The 15,319-nt window shown below is 40.4% G+C and overlaps 1 protein-coding gene across 1 annotated transcript in view; it reads right to left on the bottom strand.

Annotated features, from left to right (window-relative positions):
- MBD2 (methyl-CpG binding domain protein 2) overlaps positions 1-15,319 on the bottom strand; it is a 51,821-nt gene that overhangs the window by 20,290 nt on the left and 16,212 nt on the right. Inside the window, exons 2-3 of the mRNA XM_088152823.1 lie at positions 8,997-9,156; positions 5,320-5,457 (exon numbers count right to left, since the gene is read on the bottom strand). Coding sequence (XP_088008949.1) covers positions 5,320-5,457; positions 8,997-9,156 — 298 coding nt within the window. The remainder of the gene's footprint in view (positions 1-5,319; positions 5,458-8,996; positions 9,157-15,319) is intronic.

The following is a 15,319-nucleotide window of genomic DNA, read 5'->3' as shown; positions in this document are numbered from 1 at the left end:
TCACCTGCTGCCTTGATCTTCCCCAACCTGGCTCAGATCTGCTGGACTTCCATTCCCATCCCTAGCCAACATGGCTGTTGAATAAGCATATGAGATTTGAAGTCCTCCACATCTGGAGGAGACTAGGTTGAGAAAAAAATGTCCCACGTGATCTTTTCTGTTTTGCCTTTACTGGAGATATGCTGTGAAAAGGGACTCTTACACTTTCGGTAGGCAAAGCATGTGGTCTGCAAAGGAGCTATTTAAACCACCTCTCAGAGAAAGTATGGGAGCTGGAAAACTCATTAACGCTGCAAGGGGGGAAATTTGGGGCACATGCCCAGAAACAGAACTGAATGGAAGGCCATTGAACATGCTTTTCATCCCAGAGGCAAAGACACTGGGGCCACACATTTGTTCTTCAAGGGTCCTTGGGGTGGTGAAGGACTTTAGCAAGCCCTATCTTACCTACCTTCTCATTCTTCTCCACCTTTGTACCACCCCATTCATACATGTGTGGCCACAAATCGATCCAGCCATCCTTAGAAACAATACCCCTTCCAGCTTTTAGATTAGCCTCTCTGCTAATTGGCTTCTAGCAATTCCATTTTTCCAGCATTTCCTTGGCAGAGAAACTTTAGTGAATCCGGTTTGAGAAGAAATACTGCCACATCGAGCAGTAAAAGCTGCTGTTCTCCCTTCACGTCTGCTTAAGCTTACAGGGAAGCTGGTGAGGTGGGGCAAAAAAGGGGGCTCTTTACTTCTTTAAATCTGAGGCTGCCAGGCCCTCCTTGGGCCTCTTTATCCTGGCTGGATCAGCCTCTACATAAGGCGGTGAAGCCCAACGTAAGGAGGCACCTAAATTATGTCTTCCTCACTGCCCTGGTTGTGATCTTCTCTCCCTGGAATGGAATTGGATCAGAAAAGGCCTCCTCTCCCACTCACCCCACCTTTCTGTTCATACTGTCTATGCAAAAAATCCAACAGCAAAAGTTGATTTCATTTTTCTGCCTTTAAAAGGCTAAATGAACAAGGGAAAGGTTAGTCAGTGGCTGTATTCACTCCACACACTTAACAGGGTTGAATAAAAGCTCAAGAGATGCATTTGCAAAACTTGCTGATATTAATACTAACTTTAGTTCAGGTTTGCATGTTGCACAAATCCGGTTCATCTGGTAAATTTAGTCATGAACCCAGCAATGGGTTAATTCAGTCTCTGCATTAAGGGTACTAGGTAAATATAGTCTGTGTCATCCAACTGACTTCACCCCTGATTTCTTGTAAAGCAGCTTTTCCCAAACTGGGTACCCTCCAGATGTGTGGAATTCAAGTCTTAAAATCTTCAACAACAGCCCTGTTAGATAAGAAATTCTGGAACTGAAGTCCCATGATGGGAAGATACCTCTGGCATGTTTCAAAGGGCCGGATGGGGGGCTCCTCTGCCACCACTCCACTATCACACCTCCTCTTTTCCCCTGTTGAGGTGGGCCAGCCTCTTTTCCATTTGCAGCATCACACATTCCTCTTAAAAGCTACCCCCAAAACAAGGGTTTCTTTCCCACCACCCCATTTTCACCAGCTCTGCCCTATTACCTCAATATTGCAGTCTTGCCTTCAACAACATCAGAACTTTGGGTCTCCTTTGCTAACAGTCAAATATCAAAAGAACACACTATAAAATTAAGACCTGCTTGATAATGCCTCCCACTGCTCCTCTGAGGAGGAAATGCTATAGTTAAAAATGAAGAGACTGGGTTGAACTGGCATTGTCTTGATTATAGAATTCATGTTTATGCCGCTATTTTCAAGCTGTATTTAAAAGTAATAATTTTCTCTCTGTGGTTTTAAACACAGGCTTTCCCAAGTGGGTTGAAGTGCTTTTAGCTCTCAAGAGGATAAACAGACTAGTTCTAAAGACATTTTGCATTCATCTCCTGCTGGTTATCCTCAAAAAGGAGTGGAGCAGAAAAGGAAGTAAGGATTTCTTAAATGCCCAGCATGTGTGAGCTCAGGGATAGCCTTTCATCTTGGTAACAGCTCGCTGAGTGATATAATTCTAGATTACCAGGAATCAGCTGAAAATCAAATAACCTCATAGCTACACTGTGTAAAAATAATGTCCCTATCTCAAAAGTGTCTAGAAATAGTATCATGTGATTTGGTAGCTCTTCTGCCTAATGCTGAAGTGATTAGGTCCTCAACACTTTCAGGTGGTTACGGTCCTCAGAACTTCCAAGGTGGACTTCAGAGTTTCTCCAGAAGTGCCACCAAGTTGTACTTCTGAGTGTGTGAAGAAGAAGGAAAATGTGAAATTCATTGGCAAATATTAGGCAAGGATAAAATCTCACTTGAGTCTGGCTCAAGGCCTACGCCTGCACAGCAGGTCCGTCCCACAATATGGAAGTGGTTGGCCATTGTTTTCTCCTGAAATGTTTCATTATTCTTTGACTGGCATACAGGTAGTCCTTATTTAGCAACCATAACTGGGACCGGCAACTCAGTCATTATGCAAAGTGGTTGCTAAGTGAAACCGTGACAATGCTAATGATCTTACTTCAGAACTGCAAGTGTTGTAAATGTGAGGATTGGTTATAAAGTTACTTTTTCATCATTGTCACAACTGCAAATGATTGCTAAACGAGGCAGTCACTAAGCGAGGTCCACCTGTACTTCCTACTGATCTCCCATTCAAATACTAAGCAGGTCCAACTCTGTGTAACTTTTCAAGTTCAGTAGGCTTAATTAATTCAATTTCATTTGATAAATTAAATCCAAACTACTTTTTTCTCCAAAACCCATTATTTGTTTAAATATTCCAAGGCAGGCTAGTGCAGTCAAAAGCCAAATGTAGTTTCTGGCCCCAAGAAGGCTTAGTGTCTCTGCCCCATAGATGAATAACATGGTTAGAAAGACTGCTGTTACTAATTTTTTCTTTTTTTAAAGTTTCAAGCATGTCTGCTCACAAATCCCATTTCCTTTAATCCCAATAAAGAGATTATTGAATTGCATCCTAAATGGATTGCAGCTGCCGAAAACTCAGGGGTAAATTATATCACTCACTTCCTGCCTGGATTAGCCCTAGATCAGCCCTCTTTATCAAAAACCTCTGTAACCATAAATGAATGCTCAGGATTCCGTTAGCCCCATGTTGGTGGGTGCTAAACCTGGAGGATGTGTTAATCCAAGTGGTACATTCATTTGGGAAAATAAATTAAATTTGATGACCCCTTTCAAGAAATGGTTGGAGGATTAGTTAATTAAAATGGAATTAAAAGATATTTGAAGCAGGATCTAGGGTGACCAGATGCAAAGAAAGGAAAGGGCTCCTGCAGCTTTCACAGCCACGGGCACATCCATCAGAAGAACAGCAGCTCCTGTCCTCTTTTCCACCCGCCAATCCCAGATGGAAATAAATGAAGAGGAACCAAACTGCATCTAAGTGTGCGTGGGATGTCAATTAACTGAAACCATTTGGGTACAATCTGGATGGGAAATCAATTGCCTTACCCTTCTGTACAATGTACATTCCAATAAATATTTCTAAGTTTGCATTACCATATGCAAAAGTTATGCAAACTGAGATGGAGACATATGGTCTACATCTTTTAAGTACTTAGCAAAGCCTCTTGGAAGGCATTTTCATGCTGAGCAAAGCTGCCTATCTCCCAAAAGGTGTAATTCGTATAATATTGAATATCTAGCCCTCAAGGCTTAGTTCAGGCATAGCTCTGCTGGGGAAGAACTTCGGGAGAAGAATGGATATTTGAACCAGTCCCTTTCACTATTCAGAATGTTCTTATAATCCAAAGGACAGTTGCTTAACCTGAAACCTAAATGATGCTTCCATCTGAGCATCTTAGTCTGATTCGTGGCTCCCAGTTCAGTATTCTCTTCATAAACTGGTCTAAAAAGCTCGGGCATGCTTCCCAGATGCATTGGCAGCTATGGCTATAGTAATAATGCCTTTATAATTCTAGAACACATAAGAAATCCATCCTGAAGCCTTGTGCAGAGCAATAGTTTTACATAAGGAGAAGGGTGGACATTTCCTACCATGGAATGACTTCCAGCGAATCTACTTAATTTTTTATTTCACCTGGCTGATAAAATGATTTATCCTCTTGATACAGTTGTAAAGAGCAAGCACTGCTTGATATGGAGGTTTATGCCAAATGATATTCTTTTGTGCACTGAATAGCCTTCAACACATCTTTATGAATATGTTATGATATGCCTTGAATTTAAGGGCATCAGTAGGCCATCCCAATGTTGTCTAGTTGGCTGCACTGACTGTAAGATCTCTTTTTCAGACTAGTATATGAAATTCTTTCAAATAGAAATAATAGGTACTCAGTCTGACATCCAGCAATTGGGGATCCAAGATTGAGAAGCACAGCTTGAATGCTTCTTCTCTCCTGGTTGGATATCACCTCAATCCCACATCTGGCTGGCCTCATAACCCCAACAACCTGAATCTCGTGGTTTCTATCAACCAAGTGGATCACTCTCACAGGTCAAATTTTCTCTTCATCATATTAAACTGAAATGGGTTGGAAGAAACAGAATGCTTATTTCAGTAAAGTAATCAACAACAAAGAAAAAAAAAAGAATAGTCCTTAAGCATGCCATAATTCAATTCTGTTAAGGATACACACACTACTCTGCCTAGTAAGATGAATCACTGAAGCCTCAGGCTGCATCCTTTATTGCAACCAAATACATTCTTGACAAGAATATAAATGATGAGCTGAATCCAAAGGAGAATTAATTGCATAGGTATCTCCTTAGGATTCCTCCCTATTTATTAGGCTAGCATTTTCAGTCTGGGAGCCTTCAGCAGAGCGACCTCTTTCATTGTTTTCAAACAGCATGGAGAACACCATCTTGGGAAAGACTATATGAGATTATATCTTCTAGTGGGAAACAATTCTAAGAACTTCTGGATGAAAACGTAGGAGCAGCCAAAGGCAATTTCAAGGAAAAGTAAACCTATTTTATGATGGGCAGTCACCCAAAGAGCTCAGGCAACCACTTCAGATATTACAGAACTGGGAGACAGAGGAAGAAATAATCACCACAGAAAAGTAATTGGTTGTTTCCCCCAACCCTAACAAATTAAAAATATACATGGAATGTTATTATCCTGAAAATGTGTTACTTTTACTTGATCTGATCCTGAAGATAATTCTAATTTGGAAGCAACGCAGGCCGAGAATTCTGGAAGGTGCAGTCTCCCATTGAAACAACACCATTTTGGAGAAAGCAGTAGGTACAATTTAAACATTACTCTTCTAGAACATATCAACAAAGGGAACTCTATCACCACTCAACACGCATTACCTGTCTGGGCTGTTCAATCACTCGCTGTGGATCAGACTTCACTTTGTTGTTAGGATGGTTGGTAACTTTGGTTACAGGCTGTTTAAAAATAGAAGCTGTTTGTCTGATTGGCAGCGTTGTGTTTAAATCTGGTTTACCCTGTTGGTGGGGTGGGGAGGAGACACAGAAAAAAAAAACATATTAGCCTAGGGTTGAGAGACCAGCCAGGTAGATATGAAAAGTCAACACATGATTAAAATGGTAAGACATTTTTCCTCCTAATGTTTTTTGCCCTGAACATGAAATGTCTCATAGTGCAACAGAAGTTTGAATTTTATGGACTGCTTTATATTTGTATGTACAATATATAATGGCTCAAAGCCTGTGATCTCTGCTTATGACACCAAGAGATTTAAAAACTTATCTTGATCTTCCAAACAACTTCTTATAAACTGCCAAGAGATTTCAGGAATCGATGGTATGCCAAGTTAGAAAAAGAATAATAAAAGAGCTATTTTAAGCTATTTTAGTATTTGTCAGGCTTCTAGAAAGCTCCACAGCGTGACAATTTTCTGTGCAAAGAAAAGTTGCATCATGTGGGGATTCTGAGGCAGGGATCCTTTTGATCCAGAGTTGAACAAAAAGGAAGGATAACTTCCTTGAATGTTATCAGGAGAAAAAATAATCCACCCTTCCTGTTTTGAGAGGTTATTTTCAAGGATTGCCTAAAAAGAGGAGAAAAGTGTTTATCAAACCAATGTAATGTAAAATGAGGTCAGTCAAGGATGGAGAAGACAAAAGATTCATGCGGTTAGTCACACAGCTAAATTCATTGACCTCTGACCAAGTGACATCTGTAAACAAGATTAGAGCAAGTGGACCAAAGCAACATATGAACAGAAACAATAGAGTGGGGGAAATCATGGCTTTATGCCCCTATCCCTCAGCCATTAAAATTTCAGTCCAACATATGCACAGAACTCAGTAGAGCAGCATTTCTTAAACCACCTTTTACAGACCACCCCAATTTGAAGATGTTCCATCAGCTGTTGTGGATTTTGCAACTGTTCGTTTTCACTAAACAAACACCCCCTCAGTGAATGAAGAGAAGAAGCTGGAGGAACCTCACTAGAAGGCTTTCAGATGAAATTTATTTATTTATTTATTTATTTATTTATTTATTTATTTGAGCTTTGAAGTGAAGAGACATTAAAGGTCACCTTTTCCGTTTGTGGAAGCAGATTTGCAGCACTCACTACAATGAAGAACAAATGTTTCAAAGGCTCAATTCTAAGACTATTTAACAGATCCCACTCCAGATATTGAAGGAATATGCCACATGGAAGGTCATACATTATGATAATGAAAGTATCAAATGTAAGATAAAATAAGAAGTATCATTTAAAGCACAGTACTTTTTATTTCAGTATTTCTTTATTTCCTTTTTTTTTTAAGTAACAATCATAGATGTTCCTCACCCATCACCTCCCCAAAAAAGTTTGGTGTTTTGGAAAGTTTTGACAAACAGTGCCATAGGTTCACCAAAAATTAAAAAAAACCATCATGAGATGCTCTAAATTGACATGCAAGCTTCCTTAATTTATTTTCTCCTAATTCTAGGGAGAAAATGAGAATTAGACTGAAGCTGCACCTTAGTCACTGGATATTCTTCCAACACCCACCAGGTGTATCTGCAGGAAGTGGGGCTCAAAAAAAGTCAGAATAGTGGCTGAAGTCATGTGTTCAAAGCCCCACCCCTTTTGTGTGTCATGATGCCCATAAAAAGGGGTGGGCTTCATTTATGCATACACCATGTTGACCTTTTTGACCTCCCCTCTGTGGATGGTTCTGACCCCCACAGTACTATCTCCTGCTAAAGAAAGTTTTGCTCTGATCATTAGCATCAAACACCAATCCCCAAGTAATCCTTCTAATCTGTGTCATTACCTAATGCAGAAATGGTCAGTTTTCTACAAAATAAATTTGAAGACTATCCTGTCCTGTGAGAGACAGAAAGCAAACCCTACAGGAGAATCAAATTCCCTCCCCCCCGACAGTACAGAAGGACACATGGTAGGAAAACAAAGTCATAGCTTGCTAGAGCTGTGACCATGAGGAGAAAGCAGGTTTCAAAAGGAAAAAAAAAGATCAGCTAGATACTAGAAGAAAAGGAATCTTTGTCATTTTCTCTCTTCTAGATGAGATAACAAAGACAGAAACATAACACTGCCAAAAATTAACTTGTCTGTAACCTTGGAAAACAACCACCTTCTATTCTTAATCACAGAGAGAAATAGAAACCTAGGTATCACCACAGACTGAGTCCTACCTCCTCAGTGAAGGTACTTAAGACACTGGGTGTCTTAAAATAGGCTACAAAGTGGGGAGGGACAAAAATATAGGTGACTGTGCGATTTTTTTTCTTTTTAGTTTTAAGAGGTTTAAAAGGGAAGTTAGGTATCTCAAACCATCTAACCCTTTCACCCCTTAACCCTCTTCCTGGCATCTTGGCCATGCCCATTTTTGGAGGGCAGACCAATGTGCTATGCAAAGCCTCAAGCTGATAAAAGTTATCCTCTCTTGTCTGGTCTGGATCTAGTGAACTTTATTGGAGTTTGGTAGCTTTTCATGACCTTTGGGATCTTGGTGGTTGTCTCATGGAGCACCACTGAACTGTTTCTCACATCTGTTGAAGGAGCTACTACCAAGCTCCTCATTGATCCTTTTTACTCAGATATGTTCCTGAATCTTCATGGACAAAAAAGTCAGTGAGATTATTAATTCTTCCTATGAAGCCATACTTCACATTTCCTACATTCTCTACAATTCGTGTAGTTTTTGATTCTCTTTCCCTTTGAGGAAACTCTTGTTGATACCAATTACTATCTTTGTCCTTAACACTTGAATGGTAACAACCTTGAATCACCTTTTTTTCCAGATAGTTTCTTCTCAACCACTTCACTACCTGCTTATCCCAAAGTAGACTTCAATTTCTCCACAAGCACCTGGACCCTCTGAACCACATTCCATGGGCTGGAGTCTGACTTAAAACTTTTCTCCAGATCAGTGTCCAAATGGTGGGTCAGGTCCATCACATCAATCACCAAAGTATTTAAAAAAAAAAAAAAAAAAGCTTTCCCCACTCTGGTACTATCCAGATGGGCTGAGATTATAACTCCCAGAGTTCTCAAGAAGCATGGCCAAATGCATCTGGAGAGGACCAGATTTGGGGATGGTCCAATATACATGAAATGCTCTTCTGAAGATCAGCTCTAATAGCTCTCTGGTGAGAGATGTCTTCCCCCAAGTTACTAATTATAATAAGTACAAAAATAACAACATTTTGAAAACACATAGGCTAATATATTGGTGTCATCTTTCACAGCAAAATGTTATCAAAAGTGTTTTTTCTGCCTTCTCAGTACTCATCAATAGATATAAAGCAATGGCACTTGTATTTTCAATTATGAACACCTACAGGTTTTCTAATTATTTCAGATTTTGCACTCCAGTCTTAACCCTACTTATTTTACCACTCTCAAATACTGCTTTAAAATCTGCACACTCCTACCATTGATCAAGGTAAATGCAAAGTTATCAAGGGGATTATTAGAAATGGTGAACAGATGTTTCCTTCCCTTTTTTGATTTCAGAGTTTTTGCAACTGACATATCTACAAAGCATGTTTGCAAGCAAACCTTATTTTGACTGAGTGAATCATTCCTTAATCTCTGTTTGTTCTTCTGCAATTTACTTGGCATCATCTTCCCTGTCCTGAAGTCGAAACTGCTGAGGTCAACCGTGTTCCCCAAGTATCTGGCCAACTGGGGCTTGCTTCGGAACTTCTTCCCACTTGGACTGCAAATTTATAGAAGAAAACAAGAAAATGCTTTATTACGAATTCATCATTCAACGCAATGAGTCCTTTTCAGACCACTAAATAAAATGGGGAAGGTAACAGCCCCAAAGAGTTACAAGCAGCATTCTAGATTCTATTGAGGCATTGACACAGATAGCCTGGGGCTGGAATCTTATAACTCCCAGTTACAACCAGATCATGTACTGAATTTACTTTGGAATATCTGAAGATTTACACCCTTCTTTGGTTACAGGGTCCCGCCACTTCAACGACCATATCACCAGTAGGTAACTAGTATCTTCTAGATGTTTAACTATTACTTCCACAGTCCTTTACCATACAGGCTGAGGTTTGATGGGAACGTAAGTCCAAAATATCTGGATCTATTCATGGCCAGTATGGACAACCAGTGGCCCAAATCTTACCTCCAATCAACTTCCATAGCAATACATACATCAGTGTTTCTCAACCTTGGCATCTTTAAGCTGTGTGGACTTCAACTCCCAGAATTTCCTAGCCAGCATCCTGGCTGAGGAATTCTGGGAGTTCAAGTCCACACAGCTTAAATTTGCCAAGGTTGAGAAACATTGACATACACACATGCATGCTTTGCTTATGGAAACTCAGGAGCTTTGAGAACCACTCTAGAAGTTTAGTTTATTCTTCAGTCTTCTCTTAGGCCTACCAGTAGTCGAGTTCATATATCACAATATGCCATGAAGAGGTTTCATTGGATGTAATGGCATGTGGGAATTACCTTTGGACTGGGGTGGAGGGGGAAGAGATTCTGCCTAGGGAACAATCAGATAAGCAGGGAGGAGCCCATGGATGCATAACAGGCAGAGAAAGAAACTCAGAAAGGAACCTCCCTAACTTTGATAAGAGATGGAGGGAGATTTGTACTTTCTGACTTGCAAGATTCTGTTAATATAGCCTTACAATAAAGTAGAATTAGCTCATCTGGTTGGGTTTCCTGTCTGGTCTACCTGGGAAGGCTGACACTGGGGTTGGCTTAGTGCATTGCAAGAACCCACCCACTATGGCTTAACATTAACTACAAACCAGACACTTACAGTTTGGTCAATAAACTGTGTTCTTTAAACAATCATGTCTTAGCAGTGTGTGCCAAGCAATCAATGAGGTGACAGTGTAAGCACACAGGTATATCATCACACTCCAGATCTGTGAAGCCTTCAATGCTTACCTGACTATGGCTCAATGAAAGGCAACTGTATATGCTCCAGATGTTTGGGATTGCAACTTCCACCCTCATTGCAAATAATCAGATCATGAGAGTGATGGTCCAAAACGTCTGGAACGCACAAGTCATTTATGCTGCTATGACCAGCCATAAAGAGGTTCTGTTTCACAGACCTCTAGCTTACTCCCAAGATGGAGTACATCTGTGATGGAGGACATAGATGAGGAGGTTCAAGGTCATGGGGAGAAGCATCTCCTCAGCCCACAGACTGAGCGTGTGAAAGCAAAGAGGATGAGACTGGTACCACCCTAAGAAATTCATAGTATTTAGTTGCAGACTTTGAGAGTTAGAGTTAGTCTGGTGAGATTCTGTCTAGCAGGTGCAAGCTAATAAAGAACAGAGCAATTCCAGAACTGTCTCGTGGAGTTTCTTGGGCTGGACCCAACAAGACCATGCCAACCCTGCTTTGATTCATTGTCCTTTCCAAGAGTTCCTTGGACTTTGGACCCTAAACATTCAATCGGTGTCACAGCAGTTGATTAATGCTCCATTAGAAATGGGTTTACATAATGTCTTTACTTATAACTTCCCTGCACTCTATGTCATACTGCTTATCCTGAAAGGGAATAGCATGATGGGTGTGTATGTGTGCATGCTGGGTTCACCCTGGTTTCTAAAAGGAACCACAGTGTGCAAACAGGAAATGCCTCTCCCTAAAGACTTAGGGAACATGCTGTGTTCCAGTTGCAGGGAGTCCTAGTTAGCCACTATCCACCATGCATGGCTGGGTCCATCCAACTTTTTTTCTACATTCTTGCTCTTCCATTGTACATTTGCACAGGTTTGTTATTCTGATACCAGTAGTGACCCTTTTCTTACAGTGAATGAAATACTGAGTTAGGACAGGAGAAATTCAGGCACCTCTTTCTGCTCAACTAAGGACTTTAGCCAATGGATTTTGGAAAGCCACCATCTCTCCATCTAAGCTATCTTACCAGTTAAGATAGCTGTATCATAGGAAGGAAAAAAAGATACAGAAGGAAATTATTAACATGGCAGGTACACTGAGGGAGTTGAAAACACCATTCTACTTTATTATCCCAAATTCAGAGACAATTTTACCCTACCTACCTTCCAAGAATTTTAGTTTCTTCCACTGCCTCCTTTTCATTCTGACAACAACCCTGCCAGGTAGATCAGGCTGAATAGCAGCAGGAACTGATTCTTAGCTGATGGGGAGGTTGAATTCAAATAGGGTTGCCAGTCAACCCTAAGCTCATGTCAGTTAAAAGAGAGAGGACCTCCATCTCGAGGCTCTAATGTCAAAATCTTGGGCATATGAGGCTCAAAGAAGGGAAGAAGATGAGGTGCTAAAAGGGTCCAGAAAAAAATGGAGAATTTTACACTGGCGTTTCTAAGATCAGATTGAGCTGATCTTCCTTCCCAGGAGTCCTTCTTGAACAGCAGTTTCATGGCTCATGTTAATTTACCCAAGGGATGAGTCAAGATGACCTGTCCTTCCACTGTCTAGTCCAGTGTTTCTCAAACTTGGCAGCTTGAAGGTATGTCGACTTCAACTCCCAGAATTCCACACATCTTCAAGTTGCCAAGGTTAAGAAACACTGGTCTAGTCCAAGCACAATAGGAGATCGATAATCCATGTGCAGTAATCTTTTGCCGTATATTCTTTCTGGAAGGTAGAATGTAGCCTCCCAGTTGCCTGAAAATTGAGCCTTGGTCATATGGGGAAGTCTTATTTGGATTGGCTTCCTCCTGCAGGCACCTGTATAGGACAGGTAAAGAGTGCAACTTCAATAGAAAGCCTATTTTCCAGCTATGTTAAGCATCCATGCTTTCCCTAAATTGCTTGCCAGGACCAATGTCTTGAATATTCATAAGTCAACAAGATCTCCTTTACTCATGCTTTCTATATCACTCAGTTTCTTTTCATTCAGTTATGACGTGCTTAAAAGTGGAAATTTCAAGTAGGAACTGATACCTTAGAAACATGAATTGGTGCCAGGACACCCAAGAATACTTCTGTGGCATAACACCTATGACATCCTGACATCCCTTGTCAAACCTCTGCACTAAATATAAAGCACTTGTTACTTATTTATTAAGCCAATTGATATGGCCATCCATCTACTAAAACGAACTCTGGGCAGCCATATACATTTGTTGAATACATACATACATACATACATACATACTTTACAGCAGTGTTGTCCAAACTCGGCCACTTTAAGATGAGTGGACTTCAACTCCCAGAATTCCCCAGCCAGCCATGCTGGCTGGGGAATTCTGGGAGTTGAAGTCCACTCATCTTAAAATGGCCAAGTTTGGACAACACTGCTTTACAGCATCAAGATAGACACATGCTTGCATGGAACAGCCTATGGGAACTTTTGGATGCACAATCTCATTAAAAGAGAAAAAAAACTACAGCATTTCTGAAGGATATGCAGGAGTCTTACAGCTTACAAAAAGGTTCTGTTTTAAAACACAATTCATGGACTTTTTCTTAGAAAAGATTGCCCAGAGAGTAGGTTGACAGTTTATTCTCTTTGCATTGTGGTTCTGAAGCTCTATAAAGTCATAGATCTAAGGCTAGAAGATGAAGCTCTCACTTGGCTACATGTTGTGAATCCAAAGCTCACAAAACACAGTCAGAATGAAAATAGCTAGATCTCAGAATAGAAATTTCGAAACTAAACTGCACCAGCAGGTTTCAAACACATGTCTATTTAAATATAAAACTAACCATACATTCTCTTCCAACCTTCTGACTAAAACATGACTGTTTTAACAGGTTTCCTGTGGGGCTGTTTTTTTTATTTAAAGCACAGGGGAAGAAAAAAAAGGAAGGCTTTCTCTTGAGTCATGCTTGACTTGTGATGACTTCACAGGCACAGCCTTGAAGTTTTCTTGGCAACCATACAGAAGCGGTTTTCCATCCTCCTCTTCCACAATTTTTTTTCAACTTCCCTTTCTTGTTTACAGTCCTTCCATTTCCTTAGTCTCCCATCTAAGCATTCACCAGGTACAACCCGATTTAGCTTTTTTAGCATCAGCCAGGATCAGGTAAGTGAATCCACCTGCTCAGCCAAAGCATAGAAAAGGAACCCAGGGCTCTGCTGTAGAGAATACCCGAAGTTTTGAACTCTCCCCACCTCTGGTGATTTTTTTTTTTTTTAACTTTGAACTGCAGGATTTCATGCCATGGAAAATTTTAATTACTTTCTCATTTCTTTCTTCAGTTTCTTCTTACATCAGCCTTCTCCAACCTGCTTCTTCCAGACTGAAATTCCCAGAATTCCCTGGCCTTCAGCCATGTTGACCAGGAATTCTGCAAGTTGCAAAATTATTGTGATAAAAGTGTCTGAAAAAAATAACAAATTCAGCCAGGCCCACCAAAAAAAGCTGCTTGGCTGAGCTCGGATTTCCTCCTGCATCTTGTAACTTTTTCAAGAATGTAGCCATTACAACTCCCAGTAATTTTAGTTCCCAAAGAGCTTTTGCAATACATTTTAGGCTTGGAGAACATAAGGACTGTTTGCTGCTTGAGGATGTAAGAGTCCCAGCAGGCAAGTGAACTAGACACCATAGTTTATTGTAACCTAACGATATTTTTCAACAGGTCATATGTATGAAAGATGTGAGCTAAATGAATATCTGGGTAAAGCAAGGGTAGAAATTGCTTTATAGCAAAACAAAAGCCCCCTCAGTTTAAAAAGGGAAATTTTGTTTCTATGCTATTGATTTGCTTTGGTACTGAATCCCATATTTGTAGGTGCCAAGGTAACCATGTTCCTCTCAAAGCTGGAAGAAACCTGGGATCATATTTCCTCACAGCTCCAGGGCCTTGTCTTGTCACACCCACCTGAGATTGGTTTAATATAGAGATAACTTCAACTCGTGGGCTATCTGCAGTCTCCAACGACCATTTTTGCAACTCCCAGAGCCCCCCAAGATAATCCTGATGAAATTTGGTGGCAAATTTCACCAGCCACCAGGTGGTTGATTTCCTAATGACTTTAAATGGAAATCAAATAAAATATGTTTAACCCAGTCTATTGTTTAAGAATGCTCAGTATATTATGAGACAGGGAGAAAGTAAGGCTACCAGATTTGGGCTCCTACCATCTTCAGAACTAGCAAGCATAGGAAGGGCCAAAAATTTGGGCCCTAACCTCTCTGGTGATATCATCATTTGCTGCCACATATCTACAGTCCTTGGATATCAAAAATGAAAATTATGTTCCCTGCCCATAAAAAGGATTCTAAGCTGTGACTTAATGTTTGTTGTGGTGTACCAAAATATATTTTAAGATCTGGAATAACGTCAGATCTAGACACCATTCTCCTCTTGCAAGGCAATACATGCAGACACGTCCAGACGTTGGTTGCTCCTACCCCTTTGGGTGAACCTGCTGTAGGTTTAAGACTTTATAATTCTATAAGCATTATTTTCATTGTGATTGTAAATATGTTATGATACATATTGTTTTTTATTACTGTTGTGTAATTTTGACTGCTGTTTAGTTCTTACTTGTTAAATGTGTGTGCTTGCCTTCCAGAAGCTGGAGAAGACTATAGGTAGTCCTCGCTTACTGACCATTTGTTCAGCAACCGTTTAAAGTTACAACTGTGCTGAAAAAATAACTTTATGGCCCATTTACAACCTTCGCAGTGTCTTTCCATCACATGATCACCATTACAGTCAGTGCATGTTGTCCTGTGCCTGACCTGTGTTCCCCCCCTGCAGAGCAGAGATTGAAGAGAAAGGGATTGCAAGAAAGTAAGTTGTTTGCTCTTCTATACATTGAAAGCAATGGAATTGTGCAGCCTAGTACTCTCCTGAAATCTCTTCCTTTCCAACACTCCACTAGGCAAGGGGAGGGAGAAGAAAAAAAAGTTGAGTTGAAGTCCACCCATCTTCAAGTTGCTGAGGATGAGAA

Source organism: Python bivittatus, unplaced genomic scaffold, assembly GCF_059951505.1.
Source record: "Python bivittatus isolate LINGU-HERP-01145 unplaced genomic scaffold, Pbiv_v1 ctg000570_np1212, whole genome shotgun sequence".
Taxonomy (NCBI): Eukaryota; Metazoa; Chordata; class Lepidosauria; order Squamata; family Pythonidae; genus Python; species Python bivittatus.
Note: the sequence above shows the minus strand (reverse complement) of the source record. Positions and strands in the feature narration are given on the sequence as shown.